This window comes from Cynocephalus volans, chromosome 9, assembly GCF_027409185.1.
Source record: "Cynocephalus volans isolate mCynVol1 chromosome 9, mCynVol1.pri, whole genome shotgun sequence".
In the NCBI taxonomy this organism is placed as follows: Eukaryota; Metazoa; Chordata; class Mammalia; order Dermoptera; family Cynocephalidae; genus Cynocephalus; species Cynocephalus volans.
In genome coordinates this window covers 60856345-60878572 of record NC_084468.1, presented here as the reverse complement: position 1 = coordinate 60878572, position 22228 = coordinate 60856345, and the positions used below count along the sequence as shown (strand labels likewise).

Below are 22228 nucleotides of genomic sequence, written 5' to 3'. Positions count from 1 at the left end.
TGTATAATATATTTACATATATTACACGGTTTATATAGCATACATTTATATTATACGTAGTAGGCATTATAATCCACTCTTTATCACTAATGAAACCAAAGTTCTAAGAAACTGAGTGTTATGCAGCTAAGGGGCGACAAAGTCTGAAAACTCGGGTCTCTAAACTACAAATTAAGGTGAAATTTCTGTTTGCTTTCAGCTGGATATTTAAAAGATGGCAGGTTTCTACTTGAAATAATAGCAACTTTGCGGTAACCATCATTGTCTTCACAACCTCCCACCTAACAGGGAATGGGTAATAAATCAGACAAGATCATACAAGATACCCTGACATGTGGAGATTATGGAAACATATCTCTTGGCTATCATCTTTGGGTGCTTGAGTTTATTATCTCTTTAAAATATTTTACTATTAAATAGCATATAGAGATTTACTTCTAATTCCTCATAAAATTCAAAATTATAACAACACAGATCAATAAAACAATGTCCCAGCAGTGAAATAAGGGGTAGCCTGCATTCATGTCAATGTAAAAGAAAAGAAGAAATAGAACCATTTATTCCTTATCTCAGCCAGCATCATGTTCACCAGCTACTCAAAGTGCTAAGGCTAGAGAAAGGCACCCCACAGCTCAAGTCTCCTGCTCTACACTTGCTTCCCAGGTCAGCTGCAAACCATCAGCCATGCCTCACCTCGCTGTCTCCTTCCACTCCATCTCCTGCCCGTCCACAGCCAGAAGCTCATCCAGTTCAGTGAAGAGCTGAGGGGGTGCGGGGCTGTCATCCTCCTCTCCCAAGATGAATCGGATGCGTTCTGCAGCAGGAGAGACTGCAGAAGTGAAAATACTGTGGTTAAACATTGGCTGGACAACCCTGAGGAAAGTGTAGCTCCGGGCTCTTCCTCTCTCCCCAAGGTTATTGGGCTTCCCTTCCACATTTTCAATAGACATCTTTTTTGCTGAGCCTCACTTATCCCCAATAAAAAGCCCCAAAAAATCAAAGCCCTTCTTTCTTCCTTTGGTTCTGAATTGTATCTCGGTTCTCCACCACTCGCCAGGACAGCACTCCAGTTCTGTGTGTGTGTGTGACAAAGAACCTTTAGCCCTCAGATGAGCTGAGGTTCAACACACGACTTCCCCTTCCTTCCCACTAATGGCTCATCCAAAATTATTAGACAGAAACAGCTTCAGCCAATCGCTTTTTCATGAGGTAGTGGGAGGAGCAATAGAGTACCCCAATCCTGAGTTTCCCCTAGGTACTCACCTCCCACCCACCCACCCTCTGTCCAGTGCCTAAAGCCCAATCCCCCACAGGCTCCTCGCTGCCCATAACTGGCTAACTACAAAGTTGATGAAGGAATATTTAACAAGATGGGGACTCTTTACATAATGGCAGTACCCAAAAATGTTTAGTCACACTTCGATGCACATGAAAAACAAGCCCAAGTAAAATATTGTACACCTGAGGGGGGGAAAAAAAACATTTTCCAACACACTCAAGCACGTAATTGAATGCCCTACTAGCTCCTTTTGACCCCATCTCCTGAAAATCATGTAATGAAAAATTAACTAGAATTTCCCCCAGGTCATGGGTTATTTTTTCTTTCTTAAAAGCAAGAGAGAAAAAAAAAACCATTTGGAAATTGATGATCATATTCCAAGGCTCAAGAATATTCCAAAATCCCTGAGTAAAACCAAGAACATATATACATGTGAATGCAATTCAAGTGTAAATATATATAGATATACATATATATTTGTGTGTATGTATATACGTATGTATACACAGATTTGTAGAAATATATGTACACAAACAACATAATAAAACAAGAAAATTCCTACCATCTGAAAACTACTGTAATATGGGAGAGAATAAAATTCTATAAATCAAAATTTATTTGCTACAAATAAACCCATGAAAAACATACAACCTAACTAGTAATCAAAACTAATTATTTTTAAAAAGTAGATATTTTATCTATTAAAATGGCAAAAATGAAAAAGAATAATAATTTCTAATACGGGAAAGTGTTTAAGAATCATGTGCCAGCACGTCCTCATTTATGTCGCTGATAGAAGCCTAAACAGGAACACGTCTCCAAAGGGAAGATATAAAAATGTTTTAAAAGTGAATACAGTGTGTCCTCTGAGCCAGCACTTCTTCCACTGGAAATACATTCATTCCAAATAAATAACAGTTATCTCAAAGACTTAGCTACATTTAGTGATCACTGCAGCATTGTTTATAATCGTGAAAAAGAGAAAAATCTTAAACGTCCAAAAAGGAGGATTAGTTAAATAAAGTATGGTACAACTATACGGCAATAAAATACCATGCAGTCATAAAACATGAAGTCAAGATTAGGGGTTTGGTTTTGGTTTTTTTGACATGTATACCATATAAAATTAAATTTAAAAAATCATAAGCATAAAGCAAGTCCATTCTAGTAAAGAATAAATACATATGTATATCCATAAAATAAAGCCTGGAATTGAGGCAGCCCTCGCTTTGCTCAGTTCTGATATATGTGTATTTCAGCAACCACAATTTAGTTAAACAACACTAGTCCCCTGATAGCATAGTTCAAATTTCAGTTAACATGTTAAACGAGTATTAACCACAATTGCATAAAGTACAAATTTGCTGCTTGCTCTTCAGTCAATAAATCACTACATAACTAATAGATGTGCCTGATGATCGTTGGCCAATCGTAGCACTTCCTCCAAAGTCTGTCAGTGATGGGTCCCTGCATGTCTGTTAAGTTCACACACAGACAGCAAAGTGTGTAGTTGTGTTACCTTCTTGTTTCCCAATGATAAATCCAAATGACATGGATAATCGAAAGAGGGAATTGGCCAGCTAAGATGAAAATATAGCCCAGAAATAAAAATTGATAATATTGGCAGTGAAATTTGTATCAAGTATAAACGGAGCTATAGAAGACATAGCTGCCCATGGAATGCTGACAATGATGCCAGTCATCATTTGAGAGAGACTGGATATATACAGTCAGAGGAACTTAGCTAAGGCAAACTCATCAACATAAATAAGGAAAGTGGTTGTAATGAAAAGAATGACGATGTCCTAGAGGAAGTGACACTGGCAAAAAATTTCACATTAAAGAAACTCTAGGAGACATTTCTTGAAATGGAAAGCACAAAGGATGAAATTCTATAAGCTGATCCAAACTTAGACAGCATGAGAATTTGGTTACAGGAAAAAAAAAAAAAAAAAAGCTCGCTCCATCTCATAAGTTGTACAATAAGAAGGCAAGCACTATTCAAACTGCTCCTGATAGGATTTTACAAAGAAATAAACTACTTTAAACTCAACGCTTCTAAAGTTTCAAATTATCATGTGTTAAATAAATATCAGTTCTATTTTTTTTAATTTCCCTGTACTTTTATAGCCAAAAACAAGAGAGATTTTAGTGATTTGAAAATTTTTCATAGGTCAATAGTAACTTTTCCCATTGATTATTAGGATCACTTTGCATAATTTCAGTTTGCATGGTCATTTTTATGGTCCTGCACTGCTGAGCAAAGCAAGGACTGCCTGTATATACAAGCATATTTAAATATATAAGTATATTTTAAATGTTACACAGTTTATCTCTAGGGCTTCTATTTCCTTTCATTCCCTTTTCTATAAATCCTAAAGTGTGTACAATTCATTCATGTATTCATTCAGCAAATATTTATTGAGTGCTGTCTTTGCTCTAGACAGGCTTTGTATTAGGCTCTGAAGATAAAGTAAATGTCAAAAAAGATCCATATTCTTACTGAGTTTACATGCAAGTAATGGAAATAAACATTAACTAAGTAATTAATTTGTTAAGTGAATAAATAAATTAGTACATAAACCAACACAAGAAAAAATATCTACTAACTACAACTACCTGAAGAACATTAAAATAAGGTTATTGAACACATATTAACATAAGGTACAGTGCAGATGCTTTACTTCTATAATTAGAAAAAAAATGGCTTTGAAATTTCTTAATATCTCTGGGAGAAAAAAAATCTAAAGTTCCAGGAATTTTGCGTAAAATCACTTGCAATGTCTTTTTAGCCAAGAAACAAAGTGTAATTATCTTAGGGGACCAGGGAGGGCGTGAAAATGAAGAAATGACGAGCAGAAATTGGAGTGTGAACAATGCTTCTAAGGAGTAGAGTGGTCACATTACCAAAATGGTATTCACTCACTTTATTCATTGTAGTCATCCTGAAACTGACCATCTCAAATTTGAGTTACTTTTCATCAACATTCAACATCAAAAATCCCTAAGGTAGAACTAGCTGTCAGAAGGGAGAAGTCTAGAGTTAGACAATCAACTTTTTGTCCATTTCTAAAGATGCAATATATGTTTGTCCCCACCTCTAATAGAGAATAAATGTTTCTCTTGCTTAAAAAACGTATCCTGCATAGACAGCACATACCCCTGCTTGCCTCTGATCCATGGAGCATTACTCTGTGGTCTGGCTTTCTCAATTCAGAAAACACAAATCATTACTTATTAGACAGTAACTCAGCAGGGACTTTTGCAAAATGTAATGGAAGAAGAATATAACATTACCTCTAGGTCTTACTGTGTAGGTACCATGCCTAACACCTTTCATACCAGTCATCAATCCTTTTAGGATTAAAATTCCAAAAAAAAAATTGCACTCACTGAGACTAATAGTATAGACTGTCAAGCCAGACTGCCTGGGTCTGAATCTCAACTCTGCTGTTTATTAGCTGTGTGACCTGAGACATGTTAATTAATCTGTCTTGTCTCAAGTTCCCCACCTGCAAAATGGGATGATGATAATTATTATAGCAGTTACAACACAAGGTTTAAATTAGGTTTAAAATTACTAGTGCTTACTAGCAAAACCTGCTTAGCATCTAAGAAAATCCTCAGATATTGGCCTTGAAAGCCCCTGTAAAAGTATGTTAAAAAATATATAAGGTAGGAAAGAAAAAAGCCAAAAGCTCTGCATATTTTACTTCAGTGAATTAAGTAGCTTCAGTGATGAGAACGCAAAAGTGTACCTACTTTCCTGGAAACAGACAATAGAGAACAAAGGGGAAATAATAAAATCCCCTTAGCCTAATATGGGGTGGCGGACGGTGGGTACCAGGAATGTCAGAAAATCAACTTGCATTACATACGAATAGATTATGATTCTAAGTAATAACTAACCTAACTTCATCATAAAGGAAAAACTGAAGAAAAATGAGATAGAGATTTGCAGGGAGAGAAACTATCAAGTTTATCCAATCACCTTTCTCAGAATAGAAAGCCTGTGGATCAAAGTGAAGTTAATGCTTCTAGTCTGCCTTGATTTTTTTAAAACTCTGTCCTCTGGTTAGAATTTTTGGCTTTTCTTTTCTTTTTTAATTTTAACATTTACTTGTATATATTTGTGAGGTATAGTGTGTTTTTTCGACATATACATGATTCACTTAGGGTAGGTAGCACGGTTTTGTACCCATTAGTGCTCTGGCTTTCCTTAATTGCTGTAGAATTTCCTGGAGGGTCCTATATCAATGTGGTCATCTCTAACTAGTGTCCACATGCAGATGACAAAGTGGTGGTCTATAGGGGTTAGGGGGAGACTCAGTGCTCACAAATCCCCACTACTGACAAGAAGCTAAATACATGGCAGGAATGCTGCCCGAACCCACTCCCACCACCAGCATCACAGCAGACCTCACCTACACATCATCGCATTCGTTACTGCTGAGCCTGAACTTGGCCTCAGAGTTCATGTGGGCAGCCACTATCAATCAGTCAGAGACAGTAAAGGACATGACACCTCTCTGCCATCCCTGACTACAACACAGTCCACTCTCAGTTTGCCTTTCATGTCACTCTGGCCCCAATCTGTGTCCCACCTTGTCTCCCACAGCCACCCCGAACTGTCTTGTGATTGATGGAAGAACATAACTGCTCATTTTCCAATCTTTCTTTTTCCAATCATTCTTCCTATGTAGAATATTAGAATACTCTCTTATCTCCTCTCTAACTCTGACTCAGTTTCCCAGTTAAAAACTCTACCTTTTCTAGTATCTTATACTGACCATTCACAGAAATTTGGATCTCTCCTTTATTCAAACCACAGTAACACTGTGTGTCTGAACTACTTGTTTAGGAACAAACAAATACATGGCCTGCTCATTATTACCTAACTTTTTCACAACTAACTTCTCTCCTCAAACTCCTGGAAGGCAGGGCCTGTATTTTATCTGCCCTCCTGAAAGACCAACACAGTATCATGCACGTAACAGTTGCTTTAAATATTAAATTATTAATTTAAGGCTGAATAAACTTTAGAGATTTTCAAGTGCATAAAAACATAACCATTTGCAAAAGAAAGCTTACATTAATAACTCAAACAGAAAATATCTGTTTTGAAAACTATCCTTATTCTACCCTTCCCCTTAATCCATTTTTGTATTAGCAGCATGTGACCAAAATACATTAGCCATTCAATGTTGAGCAAGCCACAAATAAAAAAAATGGATACTTTGTGTAAGCTATTTTCTCTGCTAGAAGTAATCTCTCCCCACCCCAAGGGACCACAACACTTAATCTACATATCTATTAAGACATTTCATATCCACCTGCTTTGTGTTCTATTCATTGCAATGCTGTATATCTTCACTAAGCAAACCATCTGGTTCATCCCTTACCTAAACTCTCAATGCACAGTAAAGTTACACTAAAAAGAATGGAAGAAAAAATGAGTAAGAGAATAAATGAAAGAACGAAAAAAATGTATTCTGCCCCAGTTCCTCAAAAGAGATCTTTCTCTGCTTCTTTTCTCTGGCTCTTTTTAAGTGCAGCTTGGAAAATGACTTGGCCTAACAAAATGGAAATCCTAAGGCTTAGCAATAACGCACTTACATTTGGTAACTTAATTAATACTTATTAGTTTTTTAATGTATGCTATACACTATGGTATTTGTTGAAAGATCACAAATTATTTTTAAGATAAAGTTCCTGTCCTCAGGAACTTATGGATAAGAAGAAAACACATAATAGGAAAAATGCTAACAACAAAAATATAATATTCAATAACCAACATTTTTGAATCATTACACTATACCAGGCATGGTATTTAATGTTTCTCATTCATTAATATTTATTTACACAAGACTATGAAATAGCTACTATTATTATTCTCTTATATTTTAGATAGGGAAGTTGAGTATTAAGAACGTGAAGGAATTCCCCAAGATCACAGAACTAGTAAGTGAAATGACTTCAAACCACCTGTGTTATTTCCAAGACCATTTCTTAGCCACTGCGCTGTAATGGGTGATCCCATTTTTTTTTTAATTAAAAGAATTTTTTTAAAAAAAGAATTAAAAGAAAAACCTGATCAGATGGCCATATGAAAGTACAGACAGTAAATGTATTGGATTTCAGAAGAGGCAGAAATCACAATGGCATATTAAATAGTCCTAAAGTAAATTAATTGAACATTTGGCTTATTATGCACCAAAAGGCAATCTGTGGATATGCCCTTTTGTTTTCAGTCTAAGAAGTATCCCACTGTGGCCACCCTGCAGGCTACCAAAAAAAAAAAAGATTTTTTAATAGAAATAATGATCATAACGAACGATTCATAGTGAGCAGGACAAATCTACACATAAATTCCCTTCAGTGGGTTAAATGAGGACTTCTGGATCTTATATTTTTCCCTGGCAAAGTCCACAATCTGGTAAAGTCTTAGCTCTCAAACCAAAGTATAAAAAGAAGTAACTATTTATTTCTGTAAGTTATTAACGTGCTACTATCAATGGTTTATATAGTTATCATTCTAAGTATTTATTTCCATCCTTCATTCTGAGACAAAGTTTTGTAGGTAGATATCATGGTTGTTAAAACTTCCACAATTATCTAATTTATCAGACCACTGTAGCACTCTAAAAATACACTGAACTTCATTTTCACATTTATAAGAAATGAGAAATAACTAGATGAATAAAGTTTTATAAACACACAAATGTTTATCTATCTATCTCTATCTCTCTCTCTCTCTCTCTCTCTCTCTCTCTCTCTCTCTCTCTCTCTCTCTCTCTCGGCTATCTGTTAATCTTGCTCACTCAGCACCCCTGACCTCTTTTTCATTAACAGCATCCCATTTTCCTTTGGAGGACCATCTGCACAATTGTAAATCCAATGGGCTGAACCCACCACCTATGACCTATGAGGTCTCATTCTGGACAATGAGAATATAACAACTCCTGGCCAGAGCAATTCATTTTTGAGTGAATACTTTAATCCAGGCCAATCAGAGTAAATAAGTGTCAGTCTTTTGCTGCAACTACTAGGAAATAAATCTTTACTTTATGCTGAGAGGCTAAGATGGTAATAAAAGCTGTGAACTGCAGAAGAACATCTTGCAACCCTAAGGAAAAAGGCTGCCTGAGAATAAAGTAAACATGGAAGAACTCAGAACCAAGGCAGAGATAGGTTCCTGATACCATTATTTAATCACCTAGATCCAGCCATACCCAAAGCCATTGCTTTTTAATCATACGTGACAATTGTCTTTTAGATTAAAAACAAAATTGCTTAAAGCAATCTGAGCTGAATTTGCTCTCAGTTAAAATGAAAAGAGTCCTAATATACACTTCTACGATCCCATTTTAATAGGTTAGAGTAGAGCTAATTTCCATGTACTAGGTTCATCATCAAATTAATTGCATTGAAGATCTTTTTTTATAGAATTCAAGTTTTGGAGTGATTGTACAAGTCATCTAGACTTTCTCCATTCCTTAACCTACCTTTACCTCAACCAATTCAGAAAATTACTATCAATTTACACACTGGTAGGCTTTAGATAGGTAAATTAGATGGTTACTTTTTCTGTTTCAAATTAGCTAAGAAACTGAAACAGCCAAAAAGCATTCATTAAAATGGATAATTTTAAACATACATAGGTATCCATTTATTAATAAGCTCCTACGCAAGAAAAGCTGTCAATTGTCACAATTATCTTTAATATGCCATGACATTATTATTCAGCTGTAGAGAGCCAACAGCACTAAGAGCCTGGATTTCAGAATACTAACAAACCATCTTACTTTAGGAGCAGAGTAAGTTCAACATCAGCTAGCAAGAAGTGATGAAAAACTGGAGTTTACTCCAATATTTTTGGGAAATATCAGTACTTTAGACTTTCATCTTCAAAATGTAGAAAAATTAATTTATCTAGGGCTTATGTTACAAAAACGTTATCAGGACTCAGGTCATATCTCTAAGATACTCAGAATTCTTTAGAACAAAAAGATGGTATTCCTTATATTCCCTAACTTACTGGGTCTTCTTCCTTCATAATTTCTGCCAACACAGTGAGTTGAAAAAATTAAAACTAGGACCTTTGTCAGTGGTGTTAACGTGTGTCTTTATTTAAATGCTGCCAAACCATTCACAAAGAGGTAGCCTCAGTGATGGTCCAATATATCGGGGCTATGAAATTCCAAGACACACCATATTAAAAAACCATTGGCTCACAGCCTTTTTGGTCTGCTGATTCCTTATTAATTATTCAGGTTATATTAGTTAATTATATTATTAATATTATTTCAAGAATCTCTATCAGAGAGAGCAGTAAAATTCAAATTAGTCATTTGGTTTTCAGCAGCCTCTGTGGTCACCTAAACTAAGTAACTGAGCTAACTAATGATGAAAAGAAACTTTTTGACTTTTTTGCTGGACCTTACCTTCCACGACACGATTTTTCCTACTTTACTTAATCCAAATTTGCATGGTATTCATGAGCCTATGAGAAAAAAAATGGGCTCACAGAAACAGCAATAACTCAATTTCCCTGACTGTTGTCCAGCTGCATATCACATGACTACGTCTCCCGGATAAATCCACCTCCCTGTATTTGCTGGGTCCCCAAGGGATGTTTCACCAGATTCATCCTTACAGACACTGTCCCCAGAGCCCAGCATGGCAATCTCAAAATCTTGCCAAGTATGTTTGCTCCCATAGTTCCCAAGGAGGCAATACTCAAGCTGCCAAAGCAACACAGTAGTGAAAACAAAACAGGAGACAAAGAAGTCTGGATGGACATTGACAGATAACAAGGGTGTAATTGGTCGGTACCAAGTTCAGAGTGTGGGTCTGCCCCTGCTTGAGTCCTAAATTACGTCTCTGACACCTACCACATGCCAGGGAATTTCCAGAAGAAAAGTAAGGACTGAAGTTAAGGAAGAGGAATTCCTACAACCATGTCCATTCATCCACATTTAACCACCAGGGTGTATCTGCCTTGTTAAAATTACAAGGTACCCAACACCCTAAGTATCTGGATAATAATTACTTTTAGTCGTTTTTAACTTCCTCTAGTCCTTTGTTTGGATCAAATTACTTTCCCCAATGATTCAATTATATCCAGACCCTTCCTTTAGTGAATTAATAAGTTCTTTTTTGTTTGTTTTGTTTGTTTATTCCAGTTATAATGAGGTTTCTTCACCTGTAACCAAAGGCTTACTAATTTATACAGTATACATAGAAAAAAAAAACCCAGAAGGATATACACTTAATGTTAACAATTATTATCCCTAAATGGTAGAATTATTGATGATTCTTATTTTCTTCATTTTGTTTGTGTGTAAGTTCTAAATTTTCTAAAATTAGCATTAATGTCATATTTATAAGGAAAGCAAACCAATTAAGGTTTTTTAATTGCTAAATTGAGAACAGTCATGTCAAATTAGTGCCAGATAGTACCCTACAGTATTTGAAATTGCAGAATCAAATTATCTTTCTCAACAAATGTCCAGTGCAAACATGATCCTACATCACTTGCCCATACTGCTGTCTAGGACTGGGATTGCCAGTTCTGAACCATGTAACAGGAATGGCCATTGTTTGGAAAGCTAGTTGACCGAGCAGCCACACAAGTCTAAAAATAATCCCTGAGCACAGAACTATGGGGACGGGGGGTGTAAGGCTTCATGCAAGTAGCAGAGGAAAGTAGGATACTTTCTGTAAACAGAACAGGACCCACTCATTATTAAAGTGGTGAAGAATATCTGTAAACTGAACAGGACCCACTCATTATTAAAGTGGTGAAGAATATGGCCACCCAGCAACTTTTTCCTAAAAGACGTAAAAGTTCCTTGTGCGTTGTCATAGCCACCATTTGCATTTTTCTTTAATTTTTCACTCCCTACTTCACTTCTCTTTGCTCTGCCAGAGCTGTCCATAACAAGGTTTACATGATGAATCACTCTGCTTAAGAGTGAACACATCAGCATTTTCTCCAGGTTCAACTCAGACCAATTATCAGCACAACTTATACCCCAAGGATTCTAAAGTCAGACACAATTCTCATCAACATTAGGAAATCTTCAAGATTCCCAAAATAAACTCTACAGATTTGCTCAAGTGCAACTATTTTCTATACAAAGCAGCTAAATTTACAGCTCCAATATTAGTCACAACCACCATGCTAATGCTGCCATCAGACATGCAAAAGAAGATATCCTCCTTTCTGCAGATTCTCTTTCAAAATGCATAAGAACGTAAAGGCACCAAGTCTTAATGAATCTTCAGGACTTCTGACTTCACCCCATACTGCCAAAAAATTCTACCCACCTTAACTGGATAGCAATATTGAGAAATGTGGCTCAAAATATAATCTCTCAAAAAGGAGGAAATAGGGAATTGAGGCATTAAGGAAACATTACATTGGTGCCTGTTCTTTCTTTTAAAAACAAAAAAAAAGGTGACAAAAAAAACCGGTGATATTCCCACAGATGTATTATTGCTCTAAGGATTTTGATAGAACTCTCAATGTAACATAGAAATGTCTACAAGATTCTACAATAAGCTCTTCTTCTTTTCTGCCTTATTTACTTCTGTTCTGAGTTGAGGGTCCAAAATAAGTGGCAGTGATCCTCAACTTCTGTGAAGTTGAATTATATTCTCATTGAAGAAAAATATATGTAACAGGTTCCCCAACACGTCCTACTTGATATCTATGGATTCACTATTCTCGCACAACATAATGCTTCATTCACCTTGTGCTATGGTTTGAATGTTTGTTCCTTGCAAAACTCATGTTAAAATGTAATTGACATTGTGACAGTATTGGGAGGTGGGACCTTTAAGAGGTGTTTAAGATATGAGGGCTTCACCTTCATGAATGGACTAATGCCATATATTGAAACTGGGTGCACCCCCTCTTGCTCTCTTTCATGCTCTATTTGCCCTTCCACCATGTGATTCCTTCTGCCATGCTGTATGCATCAAGAAGGCCCTCGCCAGATGTTGGCACCTTGATATTAAACTTCCCAACCTCCAGAACTGAGGGCCAATAAATTTCTTTTCATTATGAATTACCCAGTCTGTGATATTCTGTTATAGCAGCACAAAACAAACTGAGACCTTGTTTTATTTATTTGAGAAACTACATAGGGAAGTGATAGAGTTTGGACCTGTTGTCACCCCAAATCTCATATGGAAATCTGACCCCAGTGTGGCAGTGTTGGGAGCTGTTTGAGTCACGGGGGTGGATCCCTCATGAATGTATTAATGCTCTCCCTGGGTATAGGCGTAGTGAGTGAGATCTCGCTCTATTAGTTCTCATGAGAGCTGGTTGTTTAAAAGACCCTGCTACCTCCTCTCTCTCTTGCTTCCTCTTGCCATGTGATCTGTTTGTATCCGCCAGCTACCTGCCACTTTCCACCATCAGTAGAAGCAGCCTGAGGCCTGTGTCAAATGCAGCTGTGCCAGAATCATAAGCCAAATAAACATGTTTTTTATAAATTACCCAGTCTCAGGTATGCTGTTACAGCAACGCAAAAACAGACTAATACAGGAAGCCAACCAGTGGCACATGTCCATTGATCAGCAAAGACCTGAAAACCAGGCCAGAAACTAGAAAAACCCTTGTAAAACCTGCATTCAACTACCTAAGAAACAGCACATGAATGACAAGCATCTAATTAATATAAACAAGTAAGTTTTGATGGTGTTTCATTATGCACCTTCCCAAATTATCATTAGAGATTTGCTAAATCTATTTTCAGTAAACAATAAAATGAGATCAGCTAAGTTTTTAGAATTATTTTTTAGGGTAGAGGAACATACTTTGTTATAAAAATAAACTTCCCTCCAAATTATCTATATAGTTAAACTACACAAAGCTGATGGAAAACATAGACTAGAATGGGTATGTGGGCTGGCTAGGTATTTCAATTTCTTATTACAGTGTGCTACAAATAATTCATGTATTCCACAGAGTAATATCAACAAAATTAAAGACTTCTCCTCCTTCAACATAATACGTTTTCACTATAATTTTTCTGTCCAACATTTCTTAATCTCTTATATTAAAAACCTATACATAAAACACTTCAAGTCATCTGCAGATAACCTCAGTTCATCAGGGGTGAGGTAAATGAGTTCCACTTCAAAAGAGATTTGTTATTAACAGCTTCCTGTTCAGAAAAAACCAACAGAGAAAGTATTTGCTCACTTCTAAGACTTGTGTTATTGTGTAAGGCATTCCTTAATTAGGTGCAGAATTTCCAATTAATTAAATGTTAGTAATAAAACTTAAGAGTTTCTTGCCATCTCAGGCAATCCCTTCTTTAGATCCATTGAGTATTAGTTTAAGCAAGTTTAGAAATACATTTGTCTATCCATGATACTTTTCATGATCTGCACAAGTTCAAATCTTTCTTTCTTGGAATTATGTTCATAAAATGCTTTAGCAACCTTATAAAGCAAAGATTAGGCATTCACCTGAAAATTGTCCCAATTCCTCTGCCAGTCCCCACACCTGCAAAGTGGGTATCTAGGATTCAGTTATAGAAAGGTATAAAAGATTGAGTTAGTGAACTCCTAAGGCAATAGAAGGTACTCTGGATCTGATGAAAGAGATAAGCCAAAATCCATAAGATGAAGTCAAGGTACAAATGCCAGTGTCAATAAATGTAAACAGCAAACCTGAAGACACCCTAAGGAAGAATCAAGGTCAGGTTACCAAGTTAAGAGTAAGGACCTCTGGTAAACTGAGATAAAAGCAACCCAATATTGATATGTAGATGAGTCAGCAGGACCTAAAGGTCAGGCAAATATAATATAAATAACCAAGTTGTCTATTAATACAAAAAAAGAACTTAAAAAGTCTTGTTTGTTTGGGAGTTGAATAGAGGAGGAAGGGATTATTCCCAAAAGGTTTTGGGAAGGACTCATAAAATACTAAAGACCTTATAAAACCTCACTGATATGCTGACAAAAGTCCCCAACTGACCAATGAAGTGTCTGGTTCTCACAGCCTCAGGTGAAATGGATCTTTATGGCGTCGGGAGCATTCACTCTAAAGGATGGGGTTCTGCACATGCTCTCCCATCTGGTGACAGTGCAGGGTGTCTATTTCATAAGGAAATACAACCCTGGGCTGATACTAATCACAGGTGGAATGATGGAACCAGAATTATAAGACCTGGATCTGGTGCTCAGCTCCAACTCTGACTGAGCAAATCCCCTCCTCTTCTTTTGACTCAGCTTCCCCATCTGTTTGACATATAACTTCAACTGGAAGGGTGACAAGATTGGTGAAGGCACATCCCTGGCTGGTGGAAGTGAATTTTGCTCTTCTGGCTTACACAAATCTATTCAGAAAGACAAGAGGGTACTATTATATTAAATAATCTACTAATTCATTCTGGCACTTTTGATCACATCTTTCCTTTGAGAAATAATACCAACAAATTTTCAACGCAAAAATTGAAAAAACTGAATCTGACCTTCTTGGACGGAAAAGGTAATTCTCAGCAATATCCTCACCCTTCATTTACCTTGTTCTTTAGTCAAAGATGTGTAGTGAGCACTAACTAGCAGTATTTAGATACCAGCTATGTAAACAAATTTCCTAACGAATGAATTTTCCAATGAATTTCTCATCAACTGTGGTTAACAAAAATAAACCTCAGTGAAAGAGACCTAAAGATGTAAAGGCACATAACCAACTCCAGAGACCTAAGTAAGTACTAAGTATTTAAGATGACTAAAAAACCTGAGACTTCACTGGAAGAATAAAGCATGTGAATAAGGATGGGGATTTCCAAAGACAGAAAGGGAAAGGCATGTGCAGATGAAATGAATATGTGAAAGGAACTAAGCTATGCACAAGGATGACTTACTGAAATAAATCTGGAAATTATATGTAGAGAAGTAGTTTTGATTCAGAGGTCCTATCAACATCGTCTACTTTTTCTCCTCAAAGACTATATAACTTAAAAACAAATATAGAATCAGCAACCAAGAGATACTCAATGAATATTAAACAACATTGGTCATTTCTGAGCTGCACCCAAAACACACTAAGATTGTTATTTTCTAAAATATGCACACCCAGTCTCTACTCTTGCCTAGTAGACATGTTAGGAAGCATGACTGTGATTGTCTACTATAGTAGAAAAAAACTCATGTTAAAATGACACATGCAGGGCCGGCCCCGTGGCTCACTCGGGAGAGTGCGGTGTTGGTAGTGCCGAGGCCGCGGGTTCAGATCCTATATAGGGATGGCCGGTGCGCTCACCGGCTGAGTATGGTGCAGACAACACCGTGCCGAGGGTTGTGATCCTCTTACCGGTCAAATAAATAAATAAATAAATAAATAACACATGCAATCAGCCCTTAACTATGTTCCTAAAAGAAGAAAATCTTAATTTTTCAAAACAAGAGCCCAAATATTTTTACAGATCCCATTACTGATTTACATAAAAATAAATTATAGTTAAGTAAACTCTGAACTTCTGCCCTGTATATTCAAAGAAAAGCTGGCCAATGCCTAGTTCTTATAATGTTATATTCATCTAATGCTACTTTAAAACATTCCAAAAATGCTATTTAAGAATTACTCGTGATCTCAGCTAAATGAATCCACTAAACACAATTCTGAATGTCAGTTTCTAATAGTTTTTTCCTGGTCATTAATATAAAATTTACCTAAATATTAAAATGTATTCTTTGAGTATAAATCAGTTGACACTAAATTTTCTCCTACAGAGTGATTCATCTAAGTCATATAGATGGTTATGTCCAAAAATCTACTTCAGAAACATCAACTGCAATTAAAATGAAATGTCTGCATGGTATGTCCTGCCATGAATAACAATTGGTTAATTTGCCTAAAATTAGTATGTTCTGAGCTGATTAAAAAAAATATATCCTTTCACATGCTAAAATCAAGCTCACTTCAAAAGTAAGTTTCTCTTCTATCCTGAACCTGTTGCTATTTAAAATGATCAGACAATTCGTCCTAACATTCATACGGAATAACAAAAGACCCCGAATAGCCAAAGCAATCATGAGCAAAAAAAGTAAAGCTGGAGGCATTATACTTCCTGACTTCAAACCATATTACAAATCTGTAGTAACAAAAACAGTATGGTACTGGTATAAAAACAGACACGTGGGCCAATTGAACAGAATAGAGAACTCAGAAATCAACTCACATATTTACTGCCAACTAATCTTTGACAAAGGCACCAAGAACATACATTGGGGAAAAGACTGCCTCTTCAATAAATGGTGCTGGGAAAACTGGATATCCATTTGTAGAAGAATAAACTTGATCAATACCTTCTACCATATACCAAAATCAACTCAAAATGGATTAGAGACCTAAATATAAGGCCTGAAACTTTAAAACTCTTAGAAGAAAATATAGAGGAAACACTCCAGGATTAAAGTCTGGGCAATAACTTTATGAATAACACCCCAAAAGCACAGGCAACAAAAGAAAAAATAAATGGGATTATATCAAACTAAAAAGCTTCTGCACAGCAAAGGAAACAATCAATAGAGTGAAAAGACATCCTACGGAATGGGAGAAAATATTTGCAAAATATGCATCTGACAAGAGATTAATATCCAGAATATACAAAAAGCTCAGACAACTTTACAGCAAAAAAACAAATAATCCAATTAAAAAATGGGCAAGGGAGATGAATAGACATTTCTCAAAGGAAGACATGCAAATGGCCAACAGGTATGTGAAAAAATGCTCAGCCTCACTAATCATCAGGGAAATGCAAATCAAAACCACTTCGAGATATCACCTCATCCCAGTCAAACTGGCTATTTTAAAAAAGATGGAGAATAACAAATGCTGGCAAGGATGTGGAGAGAGAGGAACCTTCCTGCACTGTTGGTAGGACTATAAATTAGTACAGCCATTATGGAGAACAGTATGGAAGTTCCTTAAACAACTACAGATAGAACTTCCATATGATCCAGCAATCCCACTCCTGGGGATATATCCAGAGGATTGGAAAACATCAGGTCAAAGGGATACCTGCACTCCCACATTTACTGCAGCTCTATTTACAATGGCTAGGCAATGGAACCAACCTAATTGTCCATTGATAGGTGACTGGATAAGGAAATTGTGGTATATATACACAATGGAATACTACTCAGCCACAAAAAAGAATGAAATTCTACCATTTGCAACAACGTGGATGAGACTAGAGAAAATTATCCTAAGTGAAACAACCCAGGTATGGAAAGAGAAATACCGTGTGCTCTCACTCATAAATGGGAGCTGAATCCATAAATAAACAAATGAACAATAAAGATAGACAGAGAGAAAGAAAGAAAGAAACAACAATCACAGTAATACATTGAACTTTTAGAAAACTAGAGGTGGAAAAGGGAAGTGGAGGGGAGGGAAAGAGAGAATGATTGTGTATTGTAATGATGAATAAGCTAACTCTACTGAACTAACCACCACACATTCTACACAATTATTGAAAATCAACATTGTACCTCACACGTATGAACAATAAAAAATAAATAAATAAAAATGAAATAAAATAAAATAAAATGATCAAAGACTTTCAGAACAGTAACTTGGCTTATTATCTTTGGGCTTCACACAAACTAAACTACATATCCACTACAGTCTTTTCTTCCAAAATTTATACTTCTGTTTTCCACTATCACAGGTTTTATTCTTCTGTCAACTGATCACCACAGGCAAGCCTATATTAGTTATTAATACAGGGTTTATTGGAGATAATCTTCAGGTTGCTTTCTATTTTTTTCTGGCCAAGCAGCTCAAATTTTAATATTTGCATTGGTTAGAGCACTTGATTGGAAGAATATCTTAGTAAGAATATCTATTGGTAAGTAGCATCTATTATGAATATATATTATCCCCTTTAATCCTCAGAATGCTCCCATAACCTAAGCATTATCTCTATATTCATATATGAAATATGTTCAAGTAGATTATATACATTACCCAGATCACATATCTAGTAATGAGGAGATCCAGACTTAAAATGCAGTTGTGTAGATTTGACTGACCATAACGTCCATCCTGTTCCTGTTACAGAGTGCTTCCCCCTTCGTTTCTATTTCTACTGCATTTGTGAACAGGGCACCCTTCAAAAGCACGCAGTCCTTATCTCAAAAACCTATTTGGCCATTGGCTTGAGCTCTTTGAAAGTGAAGCATGTTAAAAAAATTGATAATAACAATATTTATTTTTCTCTTTAAAGTACCCAAGGACTGTATACTACCAAATGCCTTCCAATGAATGCTAAACTTTTCCTTCACTAAGCCTGGGATCGAGCCATTATTCCTTAACCTTTCAACAAGCCATCCATTCTATTCCTTTTAATTTATTTTCCTCTGATTTTAAATGGCTTTAAGAGTTGTCTAAATTCGCTCCAGAGCTCAAACAACTAAGCCTATAAATGTGTCAGTTTTAACTTTGGGAGTTACAGATCTGTTTAAGAGTTAAATAAAATGCACACAAACACATACAAGCAGAGTTTTGTGTAAAATGGATGTTATTGCTTTGGGAAATATTTTTATTCAAGCTCATCAAAAAACTTTCAAAAATTACAAAAAAGACATTCATTCCAGGGAATAATCTAACCTCTTAGGGTTGTACTAAGCTTCAGTGATAGGTGTATGATAGAAAAATAAGAATAAAATCGACAGCATAAACACACCCATAAAATCTTAGAAGTTAAAAAAAAAAGGTATGCCATAAAAATTAGATTAAGGAGCATTACAGTTTTAAGACTAACTGTCAAGAATCAATAAATGCTTACAATAATTTAATACATTAGCTGAAAAAGTACCTTTTCACTTTACAGCCCTGTCTAGAAAGCTTCAGAAACACATGTGACCTGTGTTTTAAAATGGCCTATACCACCAAGGTGACTAGCTGGCCACTTTGCTTGATGAACCCATTTCCCTAATCTCCACCAAGGTGAAATGTCAGATGTTTAGAGGCACATCTCTTAGTCACATGTTCTGTTCCTATTGAAAACATTTGCGGATCTACATTACAAATGCTTGCAAATAGAATTATTTGCTAAGGTCCAGGATGTTCACAGGGAGAATTTTCTTCTTGACATCAAGTGCAGCAACTCTGTTTCAAAAGTGAGGCTGCTGGTGAATAAACTGAAGCCCAGCGGATGACATTCTGTCAAAACAATCTGCAAACGTTTATTTTGCTGCCACAGTTCAGTTGAAACCAGTTCCTGCTGAGATACTGACACTGCTATAATGTTGATTCATGCTTTTGTGGCTTCAAAAATTAATAACCGTAACTTTTATTTTTCAAATGGTTTGGAATTTCTAGCACTCTGCTTCCTCCAACTGGCTCTAAATAGAGCAGTTCATGCTTTAACTTGTTCTCCAATGCAGAAAGGCATCTTTCTCTGCAGCCTTTTTTTTTTAATTGGTTTCTGGTGCAACAAAGTGAAGCTCAAGATTGGACCACTATCTTTTATGGCCAGAAGTAATGAAAGAGGACTTCATAGTTCCATTCAGCAATGAAGCCACAAAACTAAGACTTTAAAGGGCTTCGTCATCAAATGCGTACTTTAACGGAAAATGTCTATGCTACAGTCATTAAATCTTCCATGTTACAAACCAATCCTTTACTCTAAATGGGTATGTTCTTCAAAACTTTTATCACACAAGATAACTAAGGCATCCATCCAGTCCCAAAATATCTCTGTAAATCTCTGCTTTATCTTTAAACATTAAAGACTCATGGCTTTTGCTATTAAAATTAATTGTTCTATGTTTATTTCATTGTAAATATATTTTTTTAAATGTCAAAAAAAAAAAAAAGAGATGCTCCAGGTAAATATATTTATCCTCTACTCAACCCCAAGAGCATCTGGAGCCCAGTCTAGGAAGGAAATCCTCTCTGCCTCTATTCAAGGAGGTCTAAATCAGTGCCTGCACCACAGATATTCAATGGCTTGATCTGAATCCAGATAAGTATGACCAACTTTCATGCATTCCTTTCAGTTTCCTGTCATAATCAAGCTATGATAAAGTAATGTAATGACTATTCAGTATCTCTTGTCTATTTTTTGTTTTCCTAGGAAACCCAATTCAGGCCAAAGTCCATATATACGTCAAAACATTTAATTGCCTTCTCAACCTAGGCAAGGTGTGAACTATTAGGAAAGTAATTATGGACAGATTAGCTCTGCCTAAATCTGTGGTATTTGCATAAATCTTAGGTTTGATGCTAATGGACACAGAATAGAGAAAAAAACAAGAATTCTGTGGGAAAAGGAGGAACCTAGAAAAGTCAGACAAATTTCCAGTCTCTCAAGATTCAGATAGACATTGTTTGGCTTGATAATTTAATAAATTCCAAGAAAATCAAACATACTATTTAATGTTTGGCTTATCCAATCTCCCTTCAATAGCATGGATAAATAAGGGTTGACTATGAATATCACAGACACAATGTAGTCTGTAACTTTGTCAGATTATTGATTCATTCACAAATTCTTAATGAGTATTATGTGCCAGAAACAGTGCACACACGATAGTGGGTGGGCTCATATCCTAAAAGGAAAAAACCTACATGTAAAGAGATAATTACAGTAATTGTGTTTTGATTTATTCATTCATCTAATAAACATTCATTAAACACCTATTGTGTACTGAGCCCCTACTAGGTACTGTACTAGGGTCTATAACAGACAAATATTGGGTTTTTTTCCTCAAGGCGTTTTGGAAACCTACATGTGCAGGCTTCCGTGTGGCTGGTGCACAGAGCACAAAAATGTGGTAAGAGAAAAGAAACAAGATTATAAAAGTAGATGTGAAATACTGAATGGCCCTATATACTCTGATAAGGCATTTAGACTTTATCCCAGCATAGCAATAGGGAAGTATTGAGGGCTTCAAGCAGGGAGTGGCAAAATCAGGTGAGTGTTTCATTTATTTATTTGTTGGAGGCTAGCCAGTATAGGGATCAAAACCCTGGAACTTGCTGTTATCAGCACCACACTCTAACCAACTGAGCTAACTGGCCAGCCCATGGTGTGTTTTGGAAAGCTGTCTATGGCAATGCTATAGTTGATGGGGTGGAGGAGGAAGGGTATTAAGCAGTTCTTTCCGCAATGAATACATCTGCAAAGTTGTGATTAGTAGTTGTGGACACCTATTCAAGCTGATGGCTCTTTTTCTCGGCATCTTTGTTTTCTTGGTTGCACACACCTTGAGAATGCTTCTGTATGTTTCCTACAATCTGTGGTAGCTACCTTGCTTCAAAAGTGTATTCAGTATTTCTTTTGCAACTAAGTTCATAAATGCACCACTTCCACTTCTCAGACAGCTAATAAGATTACCTTATTTTCATCCATACTCTTCTCCTACTTAAAAATTTAAGCTAACTTATGGCAAATCTAGCTACAGCATTCTCTGCCATAGCCCAGTAAGTGGTGGTGCTGCTGCTACTGCTGCTGATGATGATGGCTTAGGAAGACAACCCAAAAATTACAGGCTTCCGTTTTTTCAGTACTTTCCTTCTATATCCACCACTATTAGCTATTCATAACCAGTTATACTAAAGTATTTTAAAGTGCTTTTCCGATTGTTGAAAGCAAAATCTAAAGCAAGCTTTTACCCAGACAACACCTGAGCAGTGTTTTCCAAACAGACCTGATCATCAGATTCACCTGAAGTAATTAAGAAACAGATTACCAGGTTCTGAGTTTCCCAGTAGGGTGGGAGAAGGGGGGTGTCAGAAATCTGTATTTTTACACAGGTTCCCTGGGTGAGGTTACAAATTAGGCTAGTTTGGTAAACCCCAGATCGAAGCTACTCTAATGAGTTCCTTATAATTAAAGTAGCATTAAGCACATATTTTCTTCTTAAATACTTTAATGAAACTTAGGCAATCACTTAAGTAATTGCCAGCCA

At 36.2% G+C, this 22228-nt stretch overlaps 1 protein-coding gene across 2 annotated transcripts in view; it reads right to left on the bottom strand.

Annotated features, from left to right (window-relative positions):
- The window catches only part of SLC4A4 (solute carrier family 4 member 4), a 355627-nt gene that overhangs the window by 220407 nt on the left and 112992 nt on the right, over positions 1-22228 (bottom strand). For both annotated transcript variants that reach the window (XM_063107589.1, XM_063107590.1), the window contains exon 4: positions 694-829. In XM_063107589.1, the coding sequence (XP_062963659.1) occupies positions 694-829 (136 nt within the window). The remainder of the gene's footprint in view (positions 1-693; positions 830-22228) is intronic.